This window comes from Papio anubis, chromosome 18 (assembly GCF_008728515.1).
Source record: "Papio anubis isolate 15944 chromosome 18, Panubis1.0, whole genome shotgun sequence".
In the NCBI taxonomy this organism is placed as follows: Eukaryota; Metazoa; Chordata; class Mammalia; order Primates; family Cercopithecidae; genus Papio; species Papio anubis.
In genome coordinates, this window is record NC_044993.1 from 55,358,441 (window position 1) to 55,384,864 (window position 26,424).

The following is a 26,424-nucleotide window of genomic DNA, read 5'->3' on the forward strand; positions in this document are numbered from 1 at the left end:
GGATTCTAGGCATGGCCACCGTGCACGGGACATGGCATCTTTCAATCTGTCTCACACAGCCAGGTTTCTCCCTGTCTCATTACTGATCACTTTAAGGACCAGGTGACAGAAGGGGCAGTAGAGCAGAGTAATTAGCCATGCTCTTAATAGTGCGTAGACTCTGCAGCTAGGTTGCCTATGTTCAAATCCTGCCTACGCTATGCACTGGCTTGAGATCCTGGGCAAAGACTTAATTTCTCTCTGCCTCAGTTCTTCTTAGAAATATGCCTGTGGGCCAGATGCAGTGGCTTATGCCTGTAATCCCAGCACTTTGGGAGGCCGAGGCAGGTGGATCACCTGAGGTCAGGGGTTTGAGACCAGTCTGGCTAACATAGTGGAACCCCATCTCTACTAAAAATACAACAATTAGTTGGGCATGGTGGTGGGTGCCTATAGCCCCAGCTACTTGGGAGGCTGAGGCAGGAGAATCGCTTGAAATGGGGAGGCAGAGATTGCAGTGAGCCTAGATCGTGCCACTGCACTCTATTCTGGATAACAGAAGTAGACTCAGTCTAAAAAAAAAGGGGAAAAAAAAAGCCTGTGCCCAGAACAGCTAGTGTTCACCAAATATCCACATGTTCCTTTATGTATCCCTGCCTCCCCTGCAATTGGTTTGAAGCCATGCTCTGTAAAGAGAGGTGAGAAGGTTAAGAACCTTCTAGACTAAGAAAGTTAAGAGCTGAGGGACCTCCTACATTCTTTTCTTCCTTTGCGTCAGTGACCTCAGAAGTAAGAGGACGGTCCAACTTACAACAATCTTTTTGTGAGCAAGAAATAAGCTGTTATTGCGTTAAGCCACTGGTATTTTGGTATTGTTTATAACTGCAATCTAGCCTAGCCTAGCCTAATACAACGGGGACACTATGATTTTCTACTTTGTAGGGTTGTGATGTAAGTTAAATTAGGTAATATTTGTAAAGTGCCCAGAATAATACCCAAGTAAACACTAAGTAAATGTTTGGTAGGTAGGTAAGCAAATACATAAATACACGGACAGACAGACAGAAGGAAGTAGTTGCTTTATGAGCTGCTTATGTTATGAGGGGTATACAAAATTGAAAACAACTGAGGAAAGAGCTGAGTCATGTGTCCTATTTTGTACATCACCTCTAGAGTACAATGGCAAGAATTGCTTGCATTTAAAATTTTTTTTTTTTTTTTTTTTTTTTGAGACGGAGTCTCGCTGTCTCCCAGGCTGGAGTGCAGTGGCCGAATCTCAGCTCACTGCAAGCTCCGCCTCCCGGGTTCACGCCATTCTCCTGCCTCAGCCTCCCGAGTAGCTGGGACTACAGGCGCGCGCCATCTCGCCCAGCTATTTTTTTGTATTTTTTAGTAGAGACGGGGTTTCACCGGGTTAGCCAGGATGGTCTCGATCTCCTGACCTCGTGATCCACCCGTCTCGGCCTCCCAAAGTGCTGGGATTTTGATACAGAGTTTCACCCTGTCACCCAGGCTGGAGTACAGTAGCGTAATCTCAGCTGACTGCAACCTCTGCCTCCCAGGTTCAAGTGATTCTCCTCCCTCAGCCTCCCGAGTAACTGGGGTTACAGGCACATGCCACCACGCCTGGCTAATGTTTTGTATCTTTAGTAGAGATGGGGTTTCACTATGTTGGCCAGATTGGTCTCGAACTCCTGACCTCGTGATCCACCTGCCTTGGCCTCCCAAAGTGCTGGGATTACAGGGGTAAGACACCGTGCCTGGTCTTAAAAATTCTTATCCCTTTGCCTTTCTGCCCCTCTCTGTCTTTCTCTCTTCTTCCCAAGAGCATATCAATGAATTGGCATAAATGAAGTACACATACACTTCAATTCAACTATACACAGTATGTCTGTCCATGAAAACAGGAACCATGTGTGTCTGTTTCCATGTGTCATGTTTCCACGGCACATGGTAGATGTTTCATAAATGGTAGCCAGCTAACTTATGAATATGCCTGCTCCACAATTTTAGAGCATATTTAAGCATTCAATAATTATTAGCTGGCTGGGCGCAGTGGCTCATGCCTATAATCCCAGCACTTTGGAAGGCCAAGGTGAGCGGATTGCTTGAGCTCAGGAGTTCGAGACCAGTCTGGGCAATGTGGTGAAATCTACAAAAATTGGCCAGGCATGGTGGTGCACACCTGTAGTCCCAGCTACTTGGGAGGGTGGGGCAGGAGGATAGCTTGAGTCCAGGAGGCAGAAGTTGCAGTGAGCCAAGATCACATCACTGCACTCCAGCCCGAACAACAGAGTAGGACCCTGTCTTTTTTTTCAGACAGTAAGACCCTGTCTCAAAAAAAAAAAAAAAGGTATTAGCTCAATAAATGAACAAATAATACAAATAATTCCCTTTAGCTGGAACATACCTGCTTGGTATAAGTACCAATAATAAAATATTATAATAGTTGGCACTAGGATTCCTCTTAGGTGGGGAACTTTGTTCAGATGAAAGGCCATTTTTCAGATGGAAAAACTGAGGCTGGAAGCATTAAGTCATCTTTGCCCAAAGTCATACAGTTGGAAGTGGTGGAGCTGGGTTTAGAATGCAGGGGTGTGATTCTAGTGCTTCCAAGCTCCTAAGGACCACACTACACTGCCACTTCTTTGACTTCCAGAACATTCCTACACTTCCTTTGGCAACTGTGGGATTTGACTCACCGCCATCTTCTTCAGCTGTCTCCCCCTAGTGTTCTCAGCTACTTCATTATCTATGCTGATAATGCCTGCAACACCATGACTTTGGGTCCACATGTTTCCAATGACCCCTACCTTCCCTCCGGGTCAGCCACCCAACAGAAAGGTCACATCTTAGAATGGTTCATCACTGAAGACTGTCACATATCAAGTTCCTGAATTCCTGATGTAATCATAAACTTTTCTCTCCTTCCATCTTTCCCACCGATTATTTACTTCTAATTATGTTGGTTTTTTGTTTTTTTTTTTTGCTTTTACATGAGACCATGGTTTGGGAAGGTTACCTGAAACAGGGGATCAACAAACCATAGCTCATGGGCCAAATCTGGCCCACCACCTGTTTTTGTGAATAAAGTGTTATTGGAACACAGCCACACCCATTCATTCACATATGGTACATCTATGGCTGCTTTCATGACACAACTAGGGAGCTGAGTAACTGAAAGACCGTCTGTGGCTTGCAAAGCCCAAAAGACTTACTATCCTCTACAGAAAAGTTTGCTGACCCTTGACATAGAAAGCCATGTCCTTGTTCCCCAGGAACTCTGAGATTATTGGAGACTTGTTCTTTAGAACAAACTCAAGACTCTGATCATGTTAATCCTCCTTCTCATTGTTTCTGGGGAAAATGGGTGTAGATTTGGTGGGGGGGTTGGATTTACCTGAGACTAACATAAGAGAATTGGTTGGGAAATTGTGCACATTCAGAGCCAGGTCTCTGGAGGGGTGACCGAGACCTTCTCAGCACCACAACACTTGTCAGTTGGGCTGCACCTGCCATCTCCCCTTCCCCCTGGGCCATTTTCCCTCAATGCCATTTGAGTTTCTCAGCATGATCATAGGAAAACTCAGACCTCCATTGTCCGTCACTCCAGCCACCTCCAGTAGGGAATGGCCCCCAGCCCTCCTGGTTCACTGCCCTCCAGTAGATACCTCCCCGCCCAGGGCACATCTCCTACACTATCAAGTGCTCATAAGGAGCTTTGAACAATCTCATTTTAATGTGTTTTTAATTATTATTTTTTTTGAGACAGTATCTCACCCATGCTGGATTGAGCGGCACAACCACAGCTCACTGCATCCTAAACCTCTGGGGCTCAAGAGATCCTCCCACCTCAACCTCCTGAGTAGCTGGGACCACAGGTGAGCACCATCATGATCAGCTGATGTTTGATTTTTTAATAGAGATGGGGTCTCACTATGTTTCCCAGGCTGGTCCAAACTCCTGGGCTCAAGCAATTCTTCTGCCTCAGCCTCTCAAAGTGCTAGGAGGCATGAGCCACTGCACCTGGCCCTAATCTCATTTTAAAAAATTTTTGTTATAGAAATTTTAAAAGCTATACAAAAGTAGACAGAAAAAATTAAAATGAATCCATGTCTCCATCAACCAGCTTCAATTATACTGTTCTTCATGTCAGTTAATGGTAGCTTCCCTCCCTCACCGCTGTCCATAGAATATGTAATTTCATATATAAATATTTTGGCATGTTTCTCTAAAAAGTAATAACTTTTTAATCATGACTATGAAATCAGTATTCTCATCATCATATGTTAAATAATAATTTTTTATTTCATCAACTATTAAGTGTTCAAATTTTCAGCTGTCTCCAATTTTTTATATCGTTTCTTTGAATTGGGATCCAATTAAGATCCACACATTAGAATCTTTAAAAACAAATTGTCTTGATTCTAAGATGGACCTCACTACCCTCATCTTAGTGTTTCTGAGTTTGGTATGTTTCTTACTTTCCATGTGAACACCTAATGTAGGATTTCTTTCGAAAATTGGTTGCTAAAGCGTTAACATAATTCAGAAAATATGGTAATTTATGATTTAAAAATGTAAGACATTCTTGAAAAAGGAAACAATGCTTTCACTTGTACCTACGATCCCCTGGGCCCAGTCTAGACCTTTTACTAGATTAGCTTTGCCAGTCTTCAACCCTGATTTTACCAACCATCTGTTCTCCACCCCCTTTCCAGAGCTGTGGAGGGTTGCTGGAGACAATCACATAAGCAGGCTGTTTATATGCACCACAAATTCAGGCCATCAGCTGGTCCATCCCTATTTATCCCTCATTGATTCCCTGTCGGTTTCACCACAGCAGCTGTTGCAACCCCCTCCCCTCCTCCATAAACCTCTGCCTCCCTCTCAGCAGATGCCTTCACACCTACATGAATGTGAACGTGAGTGACAGCACCCACCATGAACTTCCTCGGTGTTTCTTTCTCCACCTCAACGTCTCTCTCACTCTTAGCTCTGGTCTCAGAGGAATACTTACACATTTTTTAAATATCTGTATACATATGGAGATACATAGAAAAGTATCTGAAAAGTTCACCAAAATGTCAACAATGGTTATATCTGGGAGGCTGGCTCTTGGGTGATCTGTGCCTTTTTCTTTTGATTTTTCTGCTTTGTTTGAATTTTTTCACTCAGCATGTACCATTTTTATTATACAAAACCTGGAATAGTATTTTAAAATGTAAGCGATCTTCAGCAACATGTAGGTGATCTCTAAGAGAAAGGGACTTTAAATTTTTCCACATTCTCCATTATCCTTTGTGGTAGGCAGAATTTGGGTCCTAAAGATGTCTACATCAAAATTCCCAGCAACTGGTTGGGCATGGTGGCTTAAAACTACAATCCCAGCACTTTGGGAGGCCAAGGCAGGCAGACTGCTCGAGCTCAGGAGTTTGAGACCCACCTGGGCAACATGCCAAAACACTGTTTCTACCAAAAATACAAAAATTAGCTGGGTGTGATGGCATGCACCTGTAGCCGCAGCTACTCAGGAAGCTGAGGTGGGAGGATGGCTTGAGTCCAGGAAGTCAAGGCTGCAGTGAACTGTGATTGTGCCACTGCAGTTCAGCCTGGGCAACAGAGGGAGACCTTGTCACCCTCTCATCCCTCCCAAAAAATTCCCAGAACCTGTGAATATGTTACCTGACAATGGCAAAAGAAACTTTGCAGATGCGATTAAGTCAAGGATTTTGCAATGGGAAGGTTATCCTGAATTATCTAGGTGAGCTAATGTAATCACAGGAGTCCTTAAAAGTAGAAGATGGAGGCAAAAGAGAGTCAGAGAGGCCAGGCAAGATGGCTCACACCTATAATCCCAGCACTTTACGAGGCTGAGGCAGGTGGATCATTTGAGGTCAGGAGTTTGAGTTCAGCCTGGCCAACATGATGAGACCCTGTCTCTACTAAAAATACAAAAATTAGTCGGGTATGGTGGCATATGCCTGTAATCCCAGCTACTTGGGAGGGTGAGACAGGAGAATCACTTGAACCTGGGAGACAGAGGTTGCAGTGAGCCAAGATTTCACAACTGCACTCCAGCCTGGGTGACAGAGTTAGACCCTGTCCCCCCCGCCCCCCAAAAAAGAAAGAGTCAGAGAGATATGACTAAGAAAGAGGGTCAGAGAGATGCAACATTGTTGGCTTTGAAGAGGAATGCAGGGGCCACTAGCCAAGGAATGCAGACAGTTTCTAGAAGCTTGAAAAGGCAGGGAAACATTTTCCCCTAGAAACTCCAGAAAAGACTTAGGCTCTGCCAACACGTTGATTTTACCCCAGTGAAATCCAAGTCAAGCCTTGGATCTCCTGAATGGTATAGTAATACATTTGTGTTGTTTTAAAGCTACCAGTTCTGGGGTTATTTGTAACAGCAGCAATAGAAAATAAACACACCCCTATTTCTCCCTGCCAGTCATTTAAAATCAACATAGACTCTAAGTTGAAACAATGGCTTGCTTTGCAAACACAGCTTCAAGATAAGTCATCGTTACACTGCCAAACACATGACTTAGAGTATGTGCCATTTATTGAACTTCTGGAACCAACTCTGGGCTACCCCTCAGTTCGACCCTTGTCCATCTTGACTTAATCCATACATTCAATGTGGGGCTCTTGATTCCCAAACCATTTCTCTTCATATCCTACTTCTAAGCTTTAGGCCAATGTTTCTGGGATGGATATCCTAGAAGCACCTCAATCTAAATGTGCCCCAGACAGGAATTGTTATTTTACCCTTGCACTTGCTCTTCCGGCTGGGTTTCTTGGCTTCCATTATGGGCCGCCCACATACCCAGGAGCAAATCTCACCGTTTCAGGCACACCCCTTCTTTACCCCTAAATTTATCCTGTGTCATCCATCCATTCTACTCATCCCATGTCCCCCCTTTTCCACTAACATGGCCCTAACTCAATACCTTACGGCTGTAAAGACAGTCTTGGAACTAGTAGCCCAAACTCCAGGCTCTCCCCAATCTCAGATGTCTTCTGCACTGTCTCAGGAATTATCTTTCCAAAACAGCCTAATCCTATTTTACCTCTGCTCAAAAGCCTTTTGAATGATCTCCTGCTTATGGAATAATGCCCAAACTTCTTTCTTTTACTGAAAACGATAATCCACCTCCTAACTGCCTTCTAGCCATAGCTTCCATCTCAACCCTATGTCCTCACACACTCCAGGAGCTAGCAATGCTGGTTTCCTGTGACTGGACCAAATCTTGTCTCTTCTCCCATCTTTGGGTCTTTGGTCTGGAAGGTCACAATGTTCACCAACGGCAATAAGCCACTATTCACCATTTAGTAAGCCACATGTTACTATAAGTTGGGCTTGTTCACGATCCCATTTGTAGCTGTATCATTTCACCACATCTTCACAACTACCACATCTACCAATAAGGAACTGGAGGCCTAGAGACAGACATGCTGTGATACTTTTAAAATAAATATGTCCACACATTCTTTGATACTCCTCCCTCCCTAAGGTGGAGCTTAATTATTAAACCTCGAATGTGGCACTTGGTGACCTGCTTCTAATAGAATGTGGAGGTATGTGACTTCCAAGACTAGGTCATGAAAGGTACCATGCTTCCTTCTTGTGCCCAAATCTTTCACTCTGAAGGAGGTCAGTCACCATGTCATGAGGATACTCAAGCAGCTCATGGAAGGACCCAGATGGGGAAAATTTAAGGCCTCCAAACAACAACCAGCACCATATTTGTGCACCATCTTAAAAGCAGAACCTCCAGCCCCAGTTGGGCCTTCAGATGACTGCACCCCCTGTGACATCTTGACTACAACCTCATGGGAAACTCTGAACCACAACCACCCAGCTAAGCTGCTACCAAATTCCTGACCCAGAGAAACTATAGGATAATATCTATGACTTTAAGTCACTAAGTTTTGGGGCAATTTGTTACACAGTAATAGATAAACACTTGCCCAAGATCATAGGATCAGTAAGTGGTGATTTGTTTTGTTTTGTTTTTTTATTTTTTTGTTTTTTAAGAAAGAGTCTCACTCTGTCACCCAGGCTGGAATGCAGTGGTGCAATCTCAGCTCACTGCAACCTCCGCCTCCCGGTTCAAGCGATTCTCCTGCCTCAGTTTCTGAGTAGCTAGGATTACAGACGCATACCACCATGCCCAGCTAATTTTTGTATTTTCAGTAGAGACAGGGTTTTGCCATGTTGGCCAGGCTAGCCTCAAACTCTTGACTTCAGGTGATCTGCCTGCCTCAGCCTCCCAAAGTGCTGAGATTACAGGCATCAGCCACTGCACCCAGCCAGTGGTGGAGATTTGAATACTGGTTTATCTATCCCAAAAGCTCAGGCTCCTAATTCTGCCTGAAGTATACTGTAGTTTATATTTCACTTCCTTTAAAAAGCCTTGACAGAGTCTCCCCCTCAAAAGTAATCTTCATCCAATCTGTATCATTAAGCCGTACTCAAAATGTCCATCCATAATACTCGTATAATCACCTTATTTGCCCAAGTCCCATCTCACTTCATGGTTGACTTCCCAGCTGTGGGCTCTCAGCTTTAGTACCTACATCCTAGTGTTGTTGTGAAGATTAAATGAGATGGCATGTATCAAAGCACTTAGTGAAGAAATGACTCAATTATACTATTCATTAGTTCCTGGATGCAGCGCTTTTTCTATCCTATGGATGGATAAGCTCTTAATCCTGGCTATATATTAGAATTACCTAGGAAGCTTGAAAAAAAAAAAAGCAAAAAAACAACGCCCAGGCTATACCTGAAGATTATGATTTGATCAATCTGGGTGAAGTTAGGTACCAATATTTTTCCAAAGTTCCCTGGGTGATTTTATTTTATTTATTTGTTTATTGAGACGGAATCTTGCTCTGTCACCCAGGCTGGAGTGCAGTGGTACCATTGATACAGGAGTGCTGGGAAGGGAAGATCGTGGTCCCTTTAAATAATACAGAAGGTGGTAGGGGAAGTGCTGCATAGAGGAGGGCGTGGTCCTTGGCTAGGGCTCCACCCCCAGGGACCTAGATGAGAATGGGCATTTCCTGCCCAAATGTTGCATTTCCCAAGACCACCCTGGCTTGCCACGCACCCCCATCCTGGGCATATAAAAGCCCGAGACCCTAGCGGGCAGACACACAGGCAGCCAAACGTGGACAGAAACACATCAGTGTGAAAAGACACAAGCAGCTGCTCATCGAGAGGATGTTGAGAGGAGCACGCTGGCAGAAGAGCACAGGGACAGGCACAGGCACCTGGCAGGATGAGACTGAGTTTGGCCAGGGCAGTTAGTCGGAGGAGAGCTGTAGCCGCCCAGCAGCCCAACTCCATGGGAAAAACCATGGAGCCCTTCTGGCTCCTCCATTGGCTGAGAGCTACTTCCACTCAATAAAACTTTGCACTCATTCTCCAAGCCCATGTGTGATCTGATTCCTCCGGTACACAAAGGCAAGAACCTGGGATACAGAAATTCCTCTCTCCTTGCAACAAGGTAGAGGATGAATTGAGCTGGTTAACACAAACCGCCTACAGATGGCAAACTAAGAGAGCACCCGGTAACATATGCCCACTGGGGCTTCAGCTATAAATTCACCTATAGACACCGCCATTGGGTGGGAGCCCCACAACCTGCCTATCTGTATGCTCCCCTAGAGGTTTGAGCCGCAGGGCACTGAAGAAGCAAGCCACATCCCCGTTGCATGCCCTGCGAGAGGGACAAGGTAACTTTTCCTGTTTCACCATCTTGGCTTACTGCAACCTCTGCCTCCTGGATTCAAGCAATTCTCCTGCCTCAGCCTCCCAAGTAGCTGAGATTACAGGCACGCACCATGATACTTGGCTAATTTTTGTATTTTTAGTGGAGATGGGGTTTTACTGCATTGGCCAGGCTGGTCTCGAACTCGTGACCCCAAGTAATCTGCCCACCTCGGCCTCCCAAAGTGCTGGTTTAAAGTTCTGAAACTACTGGACTAAATCAGAGGTTCTCAACCAGAGGCAATTTTCCCTCATTCCCATTGGGGACATACAGTAGTGTTTGGAGATAGTCTTGATTGTCACAACTGGTAGGAGGGTGCTACTGGCATCTAGTGGGTGGAGGCCAGAGATGCTGCAAAACATCCTACAATGCACAGGTCATAGCTCCTTACAGCAAAGAATTATCCAGTCCTAAATGACAATAGTGCCAAGGTTGAGCCAACCTGGATTGGATATTTCCCGGCTCCTACCTTGTTCTCCTTAAGAATTTTGGTTTTTACTTGCTTCTCTGACTATTCCTACTTGAGACAAGAAGAATGCAGCATTTGAGTTCCTGCCTTGGACCAAATCTGGGCACCAACCAGCTTGGCCGCTGCCCCAGCTGGGCTGGCTCCAGGCCCACCAGGAAGGGCACGTGGATGGTCTCATGCTTCCCCACTTCCCTTTAATGCTTTGTTAACATTTGTATTACAACACTCACTACAGAAAGTACAGCAAGTCGTAAACACGTCTCCCTCACCCCAAGGGCCAGGGCCATACTTTATTCATCTCTGTTTTTTCCACAGCACCAAGCTCTTTTCAGTTGAACTGGGTAGGTGTTCAATAGATATTCATTGCATCAAATAGATTAATATCACTTTAATTTTTATCATGCATCTGGGCATCTCTTTGAAAGGTAATGGATGTAGAGAATACAAATGCCAGTTAAAGCAAGAGCCCTTGTGTTTCTGTTCCTGTGGAGTGCAGCTGAAATGACTGCTACTGCTTCTTTACGGTGTATTTACATGAGCATCTTGTGGACATCAGTGCCATTTAAAATTAAGATATTTGGATCAATAATCTAAGAGGATTCTTATTAGAGAAGTTCTCTTATTTTTAAGATTATTTTTCATTGGTTATTACAAATGGAAAAATGTTTTATCTTCAAGGCAAAGCAGCAACTCAGAGAATGATACTCAAACAAACTTGTCTTAGAAAAATATATGTAAATCAATAAATTTTGGGCTATACATTTCATAGCGGATAAAATCAGGCTCAGGTTTAAAAGCTAAATAAGAAACAAGGTTTTCCGATGTTTCTCTCCTTTCAATGTGTAATCTTAGATTAAAAAAAAAACTGGTTAATATCTGGGGTTTTTTAAATTCTCAAAATTGCAAAAGTCAGCCAAAGGTCTGTTCATCTTGGCATTCTCAAAGAGGGCAGATTTAAGTAAAATATGTGACAACTGAGAACTGAGAATCTAAACTCTTCTTTGAGACAGAATCTCACTCTGTCCCCCAGGCTGGAGTGCAGTGGTGTGATCTTGGCTCACTGCAACCTCTACCACCCAGGTTCAAGCGATTCTCCTGCCTCAGCCTCCCAAGTAGCTGGGATTACAGGCACGTGCCACCATACCCAGCTAATTTTTGTATTTTTAGTAGAGATGGGGTTTTGCCCTGTGGGCCAGGCTGGTCTTGAACTCCTGATCTCAAGTGATCCACCTGACTCGGCCTCCCAAAGTGTTGGGATTACAGGCATAAGTCACCATGCCTGATCAGATATAAACCAATTTTTTTTTTTTTTTTTTTGAGATGGAATCTCACTCTGTCACCCAGGCTGGAGTGCAATGGCACCGTCTCGGCTCACTGCCAGTTCTGCCTCCCAGGTTCACACCATTCTCCTGCCTCAGCCTCCCAACTAGCTGGAACTACAGGTGCCCGCCACCACTCCTGGCTAATTTTTTTGTATTTTTAGTAGAGACAGGGTTTCACCGTGTGAGCCAAGATGATCTCAATCTCCTGACCTCATGATCCACCTGCCTCGGCCTCCCAGAGTGCTGGAATTACCGGCATGAGCTACAGTGCCCGGTGAAAGGAAGTTTATTAAAAAATTAAAGGAATAAAAGAATGGCTACTCCATAGATAGAGCAGCATAAACTGATTTTATATAGCTAAATAAGAGGTCTGGAAGGTTGCACTGTAGACTGAACTGATTACTTCAATGCGGGGAGGAAACCCATATTAGAATGGTCAAAGAGTTTTAATTTTATCTGTCATGTTCTTTATTATATTGTAAATGAAGAATCGATGCAGGTAACTTACTATTTAAGCTCTTTCAGTATTTTCTAAGTATTTAGAAAAGCTTAGTCATATTTCCTGAGACATAATGACTGTCAGAGAGAGAGAGAAAAAAATGAAGGGAATGAAGGGATAAATTACTTAGGATAAGAATTTTTTTTTTTTTTTTTTTTTTTTTTGGTTTTCTGGAGTGCTTCTTGAATGAAATTACTGGCATGATTAGGATAAGGTTAGCCTAGGCTAAGAATAACTAGAGACAAGATTGTCAGAAATATGACTGGCCCAAAGTCCTGGATGGATCACATCAGTTTGTTCTCTTAGATTGAAGAAAACTATTATTAATGCAATATTAAATTAGGAATAAATTATTCAAAGCCTTGTGTCATACTTACTGTTGCTTTAGCCACTCCTCCACAAATGGAATGGAGAAAAATTCTGTGAATGGCTCCCCTGCCCTCTTTGGATTTTGGCTGGTCACGATGCCATATGTTTGATTGACAAGAAAACAATAAGCAAGAATTCAAGTCAGTTGTTGCTATTCTGCTTGCAAATTAACACGACTGAATTCTTAGGATCACTGAATCGTCAGACATGAACAACTTACTTGTATAACCACTCGGTCAGAAAATCACAGGCAATGAATTTGGTTCTTTTCCTCTAAAGAGAGAAGAGATCATTAAATTACAGCTCACCCTTAAACAACATGGATTTGAACTGCACAGGTCTACTTATACATGACACTTTTCAATAAACCTTAATACCGGCCGGTGTGGTGGCTCATGCCTGTAATCCCAGGACTTTGGGAGGCCGAGGTGGGTGGATCACTTGAGGTCAGGAGTTCGAGACCAGCCTGGCCAACACAGTGAAACCCTGTGTCTACTAAAAATACAAAAATTAGCCAGGCATGGTGGCGGGCGCCTGTAGTCCTAGCTACTCAGGAGGCTGAGGCAGGAGAATTGCTTGAACCTGGGAGGTGGAGGTTGCAATGAACCGAGACTTCGCCACTGCACTCCAGCCTGGGCAACAGGGTGAGACTATGTGTCAAAATAACAAAAAACTTAACACCAAGTGTGCCTGCCTCTCCTGCCTCCCCTTCCACCTCTGCCACCCCTGAGACAGCAGGACCAATCCTTCCTCTTCCTCCTTCTCAGCCTACTAAACCTGAAGATGAGGAAGAAGACCTTTGTTTTTTTTTTTGTTGTTGTTTTTTTTTTTTTGAGGCGGAGTCTCGCTCTGTCGCCCAGGCTGGAGTGCAGTGGCCAGATCTCAGCTCACTGCAAGCTCTGCCTTCCGGGTTTACGCCATTCTCCTGCCTCAGCCTCCTGAGTAGCTGGGACTACAGGCACTCGCCACCGCGCCCGGCTAGTTTTTTGTATTTTTTTGGTAGAGACGGGGTTTCACTGGGTTAGCCAGGATGGTCTCGATCTCCTGACCTCGTGATCCACCTGTCTCGGCCTCCCAAAGTGCTGGGATTACAGGCTTGAGCCACCGCGCCCGGCCAGGAAGAAGACCTTTGTGACGATCCACTTCCACTTAATGACTGGTAAGTATATTTTCTCTTTTTTATAATTTTCTTAATAAATTTTCTTTTGCTACCTTACTTATAAGAATATAGTATATAATACATATAACATACAAAATTTGTGCTACTGGTAAGGCTTCCAGTCAACAGTAGGCTATTAGTAGTTAAGTTTTGAGGGAGTCAAAAGTTTTATGTGGATTTTCTTTCTTTTTGTGACAGGGCCTCATTCTGTCACCCAGGCTGGAGTGCAGTGGCGTGATCTCAGTTCACTGCAACTTCTGCCTCCCGAGCTCAAGTGACCCTCCCACCTCAGCCTCCTCAGTACCTGGGACTACAGGCACACACCACCACACCTGGCTAATTTTTGTATTTTTTGTAGAGATGGGGTTTCATCATGTTGCCCAGGCTGGTCTCGAACTCCTGAGCTCAAGCAGTCTGCCCTGCCTTGGCCTCCCAAAGTGCTGGGATTACAGGTGTAAGCCACTGTGCCCGGCCAAAGTTGTAAGTGGATTTTTTACTGCACGGGGGTTTGGCATCTGTATTGTTTAGGGGTCAACTGTATATTCTTACTTTGCCCACATGTCTGAGTAGGAAAAAGGAAAGGAGGTTAATTGATTGCTTGTGTTAGATGAAATATGCATGAATCCTTTATGAGATTTATAAGAACATCAAGAAACAGTAACTTGGGCAAAGAATTCTAAAGACATTTCTTTAGTCCTCTTTCAATAAGCACATTTTCTGACATTAGGTACTAATAAAAGACAGTGCTCATATTGGGGTTTATTACATACTTTTGGAATTGGAGGATTTTGTTATTTAAATTTAGACTATGCTTCTCTTTTATGAGTAATTGTATATATTGCTTTACCCCAGATTCACTCAAGTCCTCTGAACAGCAGTCCTTTGGGTCTGAGTGCCACCTTCATGAGACACCCCGCACACAGGTGCCACCAGCGGTGTGGCTGACCCTGCTAGCTCTCCACCCAAGGTCCACTCTCCACTTCAGCCTTATTAACAGGAACATGATTGCTTCCAAATGGCAGTCAGCTCAGCCAAAGATCTACATTTCCCAGGCTCCCATGTAGCAAGGGACAGCTATGTCATACAGTTCTGCCCGATGAGATAGAAACAGACATATTCTAGGGACCTCTGAGAAAATTCTGCTTTCCTGATTTCTGCTGCCCCTTCCTCCTTGAAGTTTCATATCACTTCTTCAGGCTGGAACACAGATGTGGGGCTGCAAGTGGAGCAGCCCCTTTTAGCCATGAGGCCCAAAGCCACGTGCTAAGGATGGTGAAGCAGGGGATAGAAAGAGCCTGCGTCTTCCTTAAGCCACAGCACCAGCTTGGGCCTGCCCTACTCTGGACATCTCAATGTGTAAGGAGAAATAAACTTCATTCGTTTTATTGCCACTGTTCTTGAATGTTCAATACAGGCAGCTGAATGCAGCCCCTAAGGGATAGATACCTAGTAAGCCACAAGGGAAAAGACATCCCAGAGTAAAGGGGAGAAGATAAGCTGAGCCTGCAATGGGGTGGAGCACCAGATATCCTGTCTTCTATTTCCATTTCAAGTTTCTTCTTGGAACCCAAAGAATATTAGTCAACTTCTTTTAGAGAATTGTTATGGAAATTGGGTGACAAAATCTCTGTGTCTTCTTTTAAAAATAGCAGGAGCTAAGAACCAAGTCAGTCTAGAGGTGTTGGCTGCCATGTGGAGAGACCCTTCCCAAGAAGAAAGATGCTACAAAGTGGCCTGGATATCCTTTTTGCATCTCCAGATCCACCCTCCCTACCCTGCTCTGTGCCTCAGGAAGCTGCTTTTCATGGTTCACATCAACCAGGCTCCCATACCCTCCAGATGGGTCCATCCTATGGGAGGTACCAGCAGGAGATCAGAGAGATGGAGGAGGGAAAGACAGAGTATTAGGGGTTGAATTGTATCACCCCAAAATTCATATGGTGAAGTATAACCCCTTCGGAATGTGACCTTATTGGAAATGTCAGAGGCACGTGAACCACAGCAACTCCATCTTGAATAGGAGCTGGGTAAAATGAGGCTGAGACCTACTGGGCTGCATTCCCAGATGGTTAAGGCATTCCAAGTCACAGGATGAGATAGGAGGTCGGCACAAGATACGGGTCATAAAGACCCTGCTGATGAAACAGTTGCAGTAAAGAAGCTGGCCAAAACCCACCAAAACCAACATGGCGACAAGAGTGACCTCTGGGCATCCTCACTGCTACACTCCCACTAGGGCCATGACAGTTTACAAATGCCATGGCAATGTCAGGAAGTTACCCTATATCATCTAAACAGGGGAGGCATGAATAATCCACCCCTTGCTTAGCACACACTCAAGAAATAACCATAAAAATGGGCAACCAGCAGCCCTAGGAGCTGCTCTATCTATGGAGTAGCCATTCTTTTATTCCTATACTTTCCTAATAAACTTGCTTTCACTTTATGGACTCGCCCTGAATTTTTTCTTGCACAAGATCCAAGAACTCTCTTGGGGTCTGGATCAGGACCCCTTTCCTATAACATACCCTCCAGATCAGTCCAGTCAATGGGAGATACCAGCAGGAGATGAGAGAAATGGAGAAGGGAAAGGCTGAGTGTTTAGGGTTGAATTGTATCACCCCAAAATTAGTATATTGAAGTATAACTCCCAAGACCTCAGAACACGACTGTATTGGAAACACGATTGTCGCAGATGTAATGAGTTAAACCCAGCCACTCCTGAAAGACAAAGCAGTTCCACTGAGAATGAACACATTTGGGGCTCTATTAACAAGGAAGAAGGGAGATGCTGTTGGGTAGACAAACAGTGGCAGATCCCTGATGATACTCTACTAGATCCTGGGTCTAGCTATGACTGAAGCCAAAATTCCCTGGACCTTTCAGGTACAAGAACCAATATTCTCTTTTGCACTTAAGCCAGTTTGCATTAGGTTGTTTATTATTTGAAACACAGAGACTTTTAAGCACTATTACTGTCTTCTCCAGTCAGGTAACCACCATTTATCCTTCATGATGCCTCCAGGAAGCCTTTCTGAGCATTCTCACTGTCTTTTTAAAAAATTATATATTTTTTTAAATTTTAGAGACAGAGACAGAGTCTCTCTCTGTCACCCAGGCTGGAGTATAGTGGCATGATCTCTCTCCAGCCTCAGACTCCTGGGCTCAAGCAATCCTTCTGCCTCAGCCTCTTGAGTAGTTGGGACTAGAGCCATATGCCACCACACTGGTTAATATACTTTTAAAACTTTTTGTAGAGACAGGGTCTCACTCTGTTGCCCGGGCTGGTCTCAAACTCCTGGGCTCAAGAGATCCTCCTGCCTCATGCCTCAGCCTCTTGAGTAGTTGGAACGAAAGGCATGCACCACCACACCTGGCTAATATATTTTTAAAACTTTTTGGAGAGATGAGGTCTTACTGTGTTGCCCAAGCTGGTCTCAGTCTCTTGGGCTCAAGTGATCCTCCTATCTCAGCCTTCCAAAGAGCTAGGATTATAGACATGGACCACTTTGCCCAGTCTCACCCTCTTAAGTTTAGGGAGGGCTCTACTCCAGTTTTCCATGTGCGTCTCTGCCATAGCACCTGAGACTATAACACGGGTCTGCCATGTCTATCTTCCCTACTGAATCATAAGCTCTGTGAGGACAGGCCACACATCTTTTTTTTTTTTTTAATTTTTTATTTTTATTCCTAGTGCTTAATTGACTGCACTGAGGCTGTGCATGGTGGCTTACACCTGTAATCCCAGCACTTTGGGAGGCCGAGGCAGACGGATCACTTGAGATCAGGAGTTTGAGACCAGCCTGGCCAACATGGCAAAACCCCATCTCTACTAAAAATATAAAAATAGATTACAGGTGACACGTGCCTGTAATCCCAGCTACTCGGGAAGCTGAGACAGGAGAATCGCTTGAACCTGGGAGGCGGAGGTTGCAGTGAGCTGAGATCGCGCCACTGCACTCCAGCCTGGGCAACAGAGCAAGACTCCATCTCAAAAAAAAAAAAAAAAGTAACTAATTTAAAAAAATTGACTGCCCTGCACACAGCATGTGAGCAGTTCCCATTGAGTAAATGAATGAATGAATTCACCACTCAACTCTCAAGCATCAAAGCAAGAAAAAACTCATGTACACAGGTTCTGATATTTAAAAGTAGGAATTGCTAATATAATTCTGGACAATTTCTCTTTACTTTCTTCCCACAATATTTTACTATGAAAATGTTTCCATAATTTTTTTCTTTTTTCCTCTTTACTTTGAAATGGAAAACTCAGCTTTATAATTCAAGATAAGGTTGAAATGATCGTTGTGGAATTGATGTTTCACCAAAAAGAAAAGGCTCCTTCACACTTTTTACTGAAATCTTTATTGGAGTTTTTAGTAAATAAAATATCGTAGTGCCTGAGTTACTGGAGATTATCTGCAATCTTTTACCTCATTGCTGAAACCCCCAGAAAAAATGGAAATGCTGCTGGCTGGCATAATAAAATGCAATGTATCAGACCATGTAACAGGGTCTTCTAATCTGCCCTGCAAGAATAGGAGTCCCTTCAAAAAGCCATCTTTAACCAAAATAAGAAAATACTTGTATAACAATGCAAATATGTAACTAGCCCGAATTGCCATATGATAATTTAAACAATCTGGCAATTGTTGGATGGCAGTGTCTCTCTCCTGCCCTACAAAAGATGCATTGTTCCCTCGGCATTTATCACGTCGTTTAGTGGTAAAGATTACTTCTGCAAAGAGAATGCAGCTTGACTTTAATAAATAGATTTTTAAAATAGCCAAACGGTCTGATGTATGAAGGTCATGCACACAGATTTAATCACTTTTGATGCAAAGAAATAAAATGGAAGAAACAGTGTTTTCCTTCTGTTCTGGGCAAGCGTGGACGTGCTATGCATACCCAGACATGTGGAACAGTGGGGATATTGTTCAGCTGTTGTTTAGTTTAAAAATTATCTGCTGAGGAGCTGAAAGAGAGAAGGAAAAGCAAATGAAAAGTTGTGGTGAGTGATGAAATAAGAGAGGAAGTAGGAGAGAAAGAAATTAAAGAGCGAGATTTAGACAGCGAGGGCATACAGGGTTTATGTAATGTGGGCAAATACACTGAGCCTTTGATTGTTAAAGGGTGAAAATGCTCAAGTTTGGGAGAGCAGAGGGAACAGTTAAGGCAGCCTCTAACAAGGTTTAAAAATATTATTTTAATCTGTAATTAAAAGGAAAAAGACTAGGTGTCAAGGGTTAAGGCATCATCATGTCCTCAAAAGTCTGCAACTTACTCTGAAATGCATCCAGAACACGAAGATGAATGAATAGAGGGATGGATTGATGGGTTCGTGGATAGATATGTGATAAAATAAATAAAGCAAAATGGAAATTGTAGAATCAAGGCAGTGGACACGTGGGAATGCATTCCAAAATTCTCTCAGTTCATCTATCTGATTTTTTAAATAATAAAATTGGAGGAGAAGGGAAATGGGAGGAAAATATCATCAAAAAAGACCCAGACCTCTAAAAGAGAAAATACAGAATTTTGTTTTTTAGACAGAGTCTCACTCTGTTGCCCAGGCTGGAGTGGAGTGGCACGATCTCCGCTCACTGCAACCTCCACCACCTGGGTTCAAGCCTCAGTCTCCCAAGTAGCTAGGATTACAGGCGTAGGCATAGGATTACCATGGCCTGGCTAATTTTTGTGTTTTTAGTAGATATAGGGTTTTGCCATGTTGGCCAGGCTGGTCTCCAACTGCTGGCCTCCAACTGCTGGCCTCAAGTGATCTACCTGCCTCGGCCTCCCAAAGTGCTGGGATTACAGGCATGAGCCACAGTGCCCAGCCAAAAATGCAGAAATTAATAAAGGTTCAATCCAGACATTATTTTGTACCAATTTTTATACTGGATGCATGTAGACGAGATACACTGGAGGACCGAAGGCTGGAAAGAGAAACAGCTAGCATTAAAAAGCAATTGCATCAGCGTCAGATGACTCATATAATTCCACCTAGAAAAGTTAAAAGCACATGCTGTGAGTCCAGGGGACTGAAGTGTGGCTGGCTACGGCACTGTGTTGGTTAAGACTCTTTGGGCTTACAAGGAATAGAAATGTGCTCAGTTTACTTCATGTCTTAGTCCATTCAGGTGGCAATAACAAAAATATCATAAACTGGGTGACTAATAAACAACAAACATTTCTCTCTCACAGTTCTAGAGGCTGGGAAGTCCAAGATAAAAGTGCTGGCAGATTTGGTGTCTGGTTCCTCATAGATGGCACCCATAGATGGAAGGGACAAGGCAGCTGTCTGGAGTGCAGTGGCACGATCTCAGCTCATTGCAAGCTCCGCCTCCTGGGTTCATGTCATTCTCCTGCCTCAGCCTCCCAAAATGCTGGCATTACAGGTGTAAGCCACTGCACTTGGCCTGTTTTGACTCTTTCAGCATGTGTTTGGAAATGACATATGTCATGCTGACCAAAGCAGTCGGTCACATGGTCAAACCTCCCTTAGGGAGAGACCAAAAATATTTCTGAAGTATAATCTGTTCTACCACGGGGAGTGACTGTACAGGTAAAAGGAATGGTGGGGAAAATGAGAATCTCTCTGGCCAGTGGCAAAGCCAGGTCTCAGGAAGAACTGGACCATTGCTCATGGCTGTTCAGGGTACAGGTGAGGCTACAGTCACCCAACAACGGTTCTGGTTCTAGTTATGGTTATGTGGAGCTCAGCTCCTTGGCCATGGCTCCTTTCATTGCTTGCTGTTGCTTTTTCTGCTGTTCTCTCCTAATTGATTCTCTGTCCTCCCTTCTCTGCCTTTAAGGTTGTCTCTAGGTATCCCCCTCTCCCTGTGCTACGGTCTGCCTGTTCTCTCTGCAGTGTGACATCCCCACTCCCCAGATGGGAGAATCTGATAGGACTAGTTAGATACTCCCAAGAGAGATCATCCCTGTTGGGTAGACCATTTCACAGTCATTTGCCATCTAAGAGTGGTTGCCCAAGGGCCTGATCCATATTCCCGGTTCAGTCACTTGTAGTCTGGGTGATGGGGACATGGATAAAGTAAGAACAAAGAGCAGCAGTTAAGGACTGTGGATGTGGCATACACATAGAACATCACAGCCCCCTTCCCCACATTATTTTCCACAATACATTTCCAGATACCCCAGAATTCCCAGACACGATGAAACCATCCATAACTACGATCCTAGAAATAAGCATACACTTGGCCTGTAACCAGATGCCAAAATATTTATAGCAAACTGCAAACAGGTATTCACATTTTTTTTTTCCACTGAGAAGGCATTTCATTAGAGAAAACTTAATGCTTCTCCAAAGAAGTTCAAAACATGCACTAATCACATTGACCAAGACCTCCAGCCCGGGCCACAGGGTCATTTGAAAAAGTGTTTTGGCTGAAAAGGGATCACACTAAAATAATTCTACCACACCTTTCCTGCCAGAATCTATTGTTTCCACTCCTTAGAATTTTTTTTCGAACAAAAGCTGATGGTATTACTAACTTTCCTTATTGGTCAAGACCAGGAAATAAGAGTTTCTTCCCTCACTGACCAAAGCCCTTGTACTTTTTAAAGGATATTCAGGTATTTAATTATAAAAAGGAAAATAACTACAATGAATGACTATGAGATGGGCAAGGAATGTGAAAAGAAAAGAAAGAAAGAGAAAAAAAATTCTGTAATTGTACAGAATCATTCGTAGTAGCAAATTTTAGTGTCCTGAGATCATCAAAGAACTTGTCCGGAGTTAGAAATAGTTTCCTGATACCAACTATGGTCTACAATAGACTTCACTGTAATGGAATTTGATGAGCAACCAAAAGCCAAAAAGGAAAATTTTACATTGCATGGAATAAGATAGGAAAAGAGGCGGTCTTATGGCCTCTACTCAGAGTCCACATTTAATCCGTATTTAAAACTGATATAAAATGTATTTTCAGCCATCATTTTACTCATGCACAAAACTGGTTTCTTTCCAAATTAAGCAAAGTGCATTGTTCCAGTCTGACTTTGTTCAACATTTACTTACTGTGTGCACGCCCTGTGCTAAACACAGGAGATAAAGAAAATGAATAAGGCACGGCCCCAGTGTGGTTATTAATTAAATGCCCCCAAACTGCCACCCTGCAGCTCCTGACCTGGGTAGTAAGTGACAGTAGGTGCAGATGGTTAACTCCGCCTCAGCTCTAGGTGTGAACCCTGATAAGGCAGGTGAGATAATCCCACCTCACCCCACCTAGACCTGAGCCAATCTGGTCCACATTTATCCTGGCCAAAGGGATGCATTGAATCAGGAATGGGCATGTGACCCACTTCAGAGTGATGAGATGTCACGGGAGGTGTGCTGGGGCTTCTGGGAAGTTAATTTCCTTTGCTTTCCTGAAACAGTTTGCTGGCCCCCTTCTGTTTGATGTAGTAGGTGGATACAAAGCCGAGGCAGTGGTCGCGGCTGTTTTGCCAATCCAAAGGAAGCCAGCCCCGGGATAAAGCTGACTCTGCTAGAGGCCAAGAAGAGAGGCAGGAGAGAACCACGTCCTCCTTAGTTATATCACAGAGTTCCTGAATCAAACCAACCCTGAAGCCTTCCCTCTCTACCTTGGGGCCTTCTAGTTTCCTGAGCCAATAAATCCTCTGTATTATTTAAGTCAGTTTCCTGCCAGTTGCAACATAATGCACCCTAACTAAGATATGTGCTCAGTATCCCTTCCATCTTATTTTGGTAACAGCACCCTGAGTTCCTTTTAGGAATCCATTTTTCCCCAGCAAAAACTATGGGCTTTGGGTGGGGCCCCTTTCCTTGCCTAACATGCCACTAAATCACAATTTCCCTAGTTCCAAGGACTTATTCCAAAGAAGGTATTTTTATTTATTTATTTATTTATTTATTTATTTATTTTATTTTTAGAGACAAGGTCTTGCTCTGTCACCTAGGCTGGAGTGCAATGGCATGATCATAGTTCACTGTAGCCTTGCGGTCCTAGGCTCAAGGGATCTCCGTGCCTCAGCTTCCTGAGTAGCTAGGACTACAGGCACATGCCACAATGCTCAGGTAATTTTCAAAAGTTTTTTTTTTTTTGGTAGAGGCAGGGGTTTTGCTGTGTTGACCAGGCTGGTCTGGAACTCCTGGGTTCAATCTATCCTTTTGCCTTGGCCTCTCAAAGTGCCTGGGATTACAGGCGTGAGCCACTATGCCCAGCCCAATTACTCAGGCAATTGACCTGAGTTGGCTCAATTAGAGAGAAACTCTGGGAGAGACTTTCTCTCTCTCTCTCTCTCTCTGCTACACTTGCGCCTTATAGGACATAGGCTGGTGCCACAAGATGAGGGCCCATTTGAGGGTGAAGCCAACCCAGAGGAAGCAGTCAAGAGAGGAAGAGAGAGAACAGTCCTGAAGACATCATCTGGGCCACCAGATCAAGCTGTGCTGGAAGATCTCCCTTTGGGCCTCTTGTCTACATTTTTTAAAAGGTTCAGGCATGGTGGCTCATACCTGTAATCCCAACACTTTGGGAGGCTGAGGCAAGCAGATCATTTGAGCTGAGAAGTTCGAGACCAGCCTGGCCATCATGGCAAAGCCCCATCTCTACAAAAAATACAAAAACTAGCCAGGCATGGTGGCATGTATGCCTATAGTCCCAGCTACTCAGGAGGCTGAGGTGGGAGGATCGTTAGAGCTGGGGTAGATTGAGGCTGCAGTGAGCTATGATCTCACCCCAGCCCGGGCGGCAGAGTAAGACCCTATCTCAAAAAATAAATAAGTAATATATAAAGACAGAAAGAAAGAAAACAATCCCTTTCTGCTTTAGGGCAGTTTGCATGGGGTTTTCAGCCATGTTCAAGACCTGCCCTCAAAGAGTTAACTCCAGCAAATAAGGAAATCTTAGCTCTGCATACTTAATACTCCCCAGCTGAAACAAACTCATTTGCCTTTCCACTACTTTTTACTGCTAACAATATAAGCCTTTTATCAAAAATTGCTTACAGTAAAAATGATTAACTTTACTCTGAGTGCTCAAAATATTTTCAGAGATGCATCAGAAAGAATTTCCAAGTGAAGTTTGCAAAGTAGCCACTGAGCTAGCTCTGTTTAATATAGCAGTTCAATTAAATTCTAATTAAATTCTGATCGCTCGTGTTCCAATTAACCTAATCCAAAGGCATGGCTGAATGTCATGGAATTCCTTAAGAACATCAACCTAACTGTAAGGTTTAATCTTCATAATGCTTTTTACACATCTCAGACTTAATTTGTTCCAGCGGAATGCAATGCAGGTCACGGCAGAGCAGAAATGGTACTGTGGCCTTTTAACTAGACTTCAGTCTAAAAACACTGTTGAAGTTCTATTTTAACAATTGCACAGTTGATTTCCTGCCTTACAACCTTTTCCCCTTCCAACTCTTGTAGAGTGTGGCCAGCCCAGGGGCACTCAGGAAGGCAGCTATAACTATAATCGGAAGATCAGAAAGGTCAATGTCAATGCAGATTCAATAAGGAGAAGGCAAGTCTTTGTACGAATTCTACTCCCACGTATTTTGATCTCAGGATCAGAATTATTTGCACACCTCGCTTCAAAGCCATGCCTCTGAGAAACCAAGGGATCTGGAGCACTCCCTTCAAGGCCTGCTCTCTGCTTGGAGAAGGCATGCCAAGCCCTGTGTTACAGGAAGCTACCGGCAGAGGCTTGATGACATGCCTGTCGTGATCCATCTTGCTACTCCTGCGTAAAACTGAATTTATTCTTTCTCTCATCGCCTACCTGGACCCCATCTCTCTTCCCTCTGGCTTTGCAGTTGCTCGCATTTGCCTCCCTCCTTCAAGTACAATTTTAAAATTTATTTTTATTTATTTATCTTTTTTAGAGACAGGGTCTCACTCTGTCACCCAAGTTGGAGTGCAGTGGTGTGATCATAGCTTACTGCAGCCTCAAACTATTGGGCTCAAGCAATCCTCTCACCTCAGCCTCCCGAGTAGCTGGGACTATAGGCACATGGCACTATGCCTGATTTCTACTTTTTGTAGAGATGGGGTCTTGCTATATTGCCCAGGCTGGTCTCCAATTCCTGATCTCAAGTGATCCACCTACACTGGCCTCCCAAAGTGCGGGATAATGGGTGTGAACTACTGTGCTTGGCCAAGCACAATTCTTAATAACGATGGCTCCCATTACTGTGCTTGACACACCCCATCTCATTTATTCTTCCTCACAGCCCTGGTGAGGTGGATACTATGATTATCACTTCCTCACTTAACAAATAAGAAAACTGAGGCTCACAGCATTTCAGGAAACTTCCTAGGGGCCCAGAGCTAGCAGAGTTGAAGGACAGATTCAAGCCCACCTAACTCCAGCAGTCCCACCCTTATCACCACACCTACCACAGCCCTCCACATTTCTGACACCACTGCTACCATTCAACTCCCCCTAAATGGACAGTCCCTGTCCACCTCTTCTTCTCAGACTGTCTCATTTTCAGACTTCCACTTTTTCCAATTTAATTTTGTTCTTATTTGTTATCTTTCACTGTAGCTGTGCCAAGCACTTAGCTGAATACTTTAAATGCATTATCTTATTAAATTCTTGGCTGGGCGCAGTGGCTCACGTCTGTAATTCCAGCACTTTGGGAGGTCAAGGTGTATGGATCACTTGAGGTCAGGAGTTCGAGACCAGCCTGGCCAACATGGTGAAACCCCGTCTCTACTAAAAACACAAAAATTAACCGGGCATGGTGGTGCACACCTATAGCCCCAGCTACTTGGGAGGCTGAGACAGGAGAATTGCTTGAATCCGGGAGTTGGAGGTTGCAGTGAACCGAGATCATGCCACTGCACTCCAGCCTGGGTGACAGAGCAAGACACTCCATCTCAAAAAAAAAAAAAAAAAAAATTCTCGTTAACTTAGGCCAGGCACGATGGTTCAATCCTGTAATCCCAGCACTTTGGGAGGCTAAGGCGGTCAGATCACTTGAGATCAGGAGTTCGAGACTAGCCTGGCCAACATGGTGAAACCCCGACTCTACTAAAAATATAAAAATTAGCCGGGCATGGTGGTGCACGCCTGTAGTCCTAGCTATTTGTGAGGCTGAGGCAGGAGAATCCCTTGAACCAGGGAGGTAGAGGTTGCAGTGAGCCAGGATCACACCACTGCACTCCAGCCTGGGCCACAGTACGAGACTCCGTCACACACACACACACACACAAAATCAAAAACTCCCTTGTCTGAAGCAATTACTATTATTATTTACGTTTTACAGAGGAAGAGACTGAGGCTTAGAAAGATTAAAATCACAAGGTCACAATACTAGCAAGGTCTGGGATCACGCATCTAGAAAGAGATGGAACGAGGCCCTATACTCAGGTGAAAATGGCTCCAAATTCTATACTAAATCATTAAGCTTCCCTTACACTGTAGTGCCTCCCATACAACAATAACTACTTAATCATTCGGCTTCCTTTATACTATACTGCCTCCCACATAACAGCTATGACTACGAAAATATGGCTAGTTCCAGGACTTCAAAGCATGAATAGGCAAACTTTTTCTTTTTTTTTTTTCCCCTTTTTGAAATAGGATTTCACCCTGTTGCCCAGGCTGGAGTGCAGTGCTGCAATCATAGCTCACTGCAGCCTCAACCTCCCAGGCTCAGTGGATTCTCCCACCTCAGCCTTCGGAGTACCTGGGACTACAGGCGCACACCACGGTGCCCAGCAAATTGTGTAAATTTAATTTTTGTAGAGACGGGGTTTCACCATGTTGCCCAAGCTGGTCTTGAATTCCTGGGCTGAGGCGATGCTCCTGCCTCAGCCTCCTAAAGTGCTGGGGTTACACATGTGAGCCACC

General features: G+C 44.1%; 1 protein-coding gene across 4 annotated transcripts in view; it reads right to left on the reverse strand.

Moving 5' to 3' along the window:
- The window catches only part of IQCK (IQ motif containing K), a 139,120-nt gene that overhangs the window by 81,799 nt on the left and 30,897 nt on the right, over positions 1–26,424 (reverse strand). For all 4 annotated transcript variants that reach the window (XR_002519166.2, XM_009196106.3, XM_003916616.5 and 1 more), the window contains exons 5-6: positions 12,638–12,690; positions 12,426–12,503 (exon numbers count right to left, since the gene is read on the reverse strand). Coding sequence is in view for 3 of the 4 variants with exons in the window: in XM_009196106.3 (XP_009194370.1) it covers positions 12,426–12,503; positions 12,638–12,690 (131 nt within the window). In the remaining variant the exon portion in view is untranslated. The remainder of the gene's footprint in view (positions 1–12,425; positions 12,504–12,637; positions 12,691–26,424) is intronic.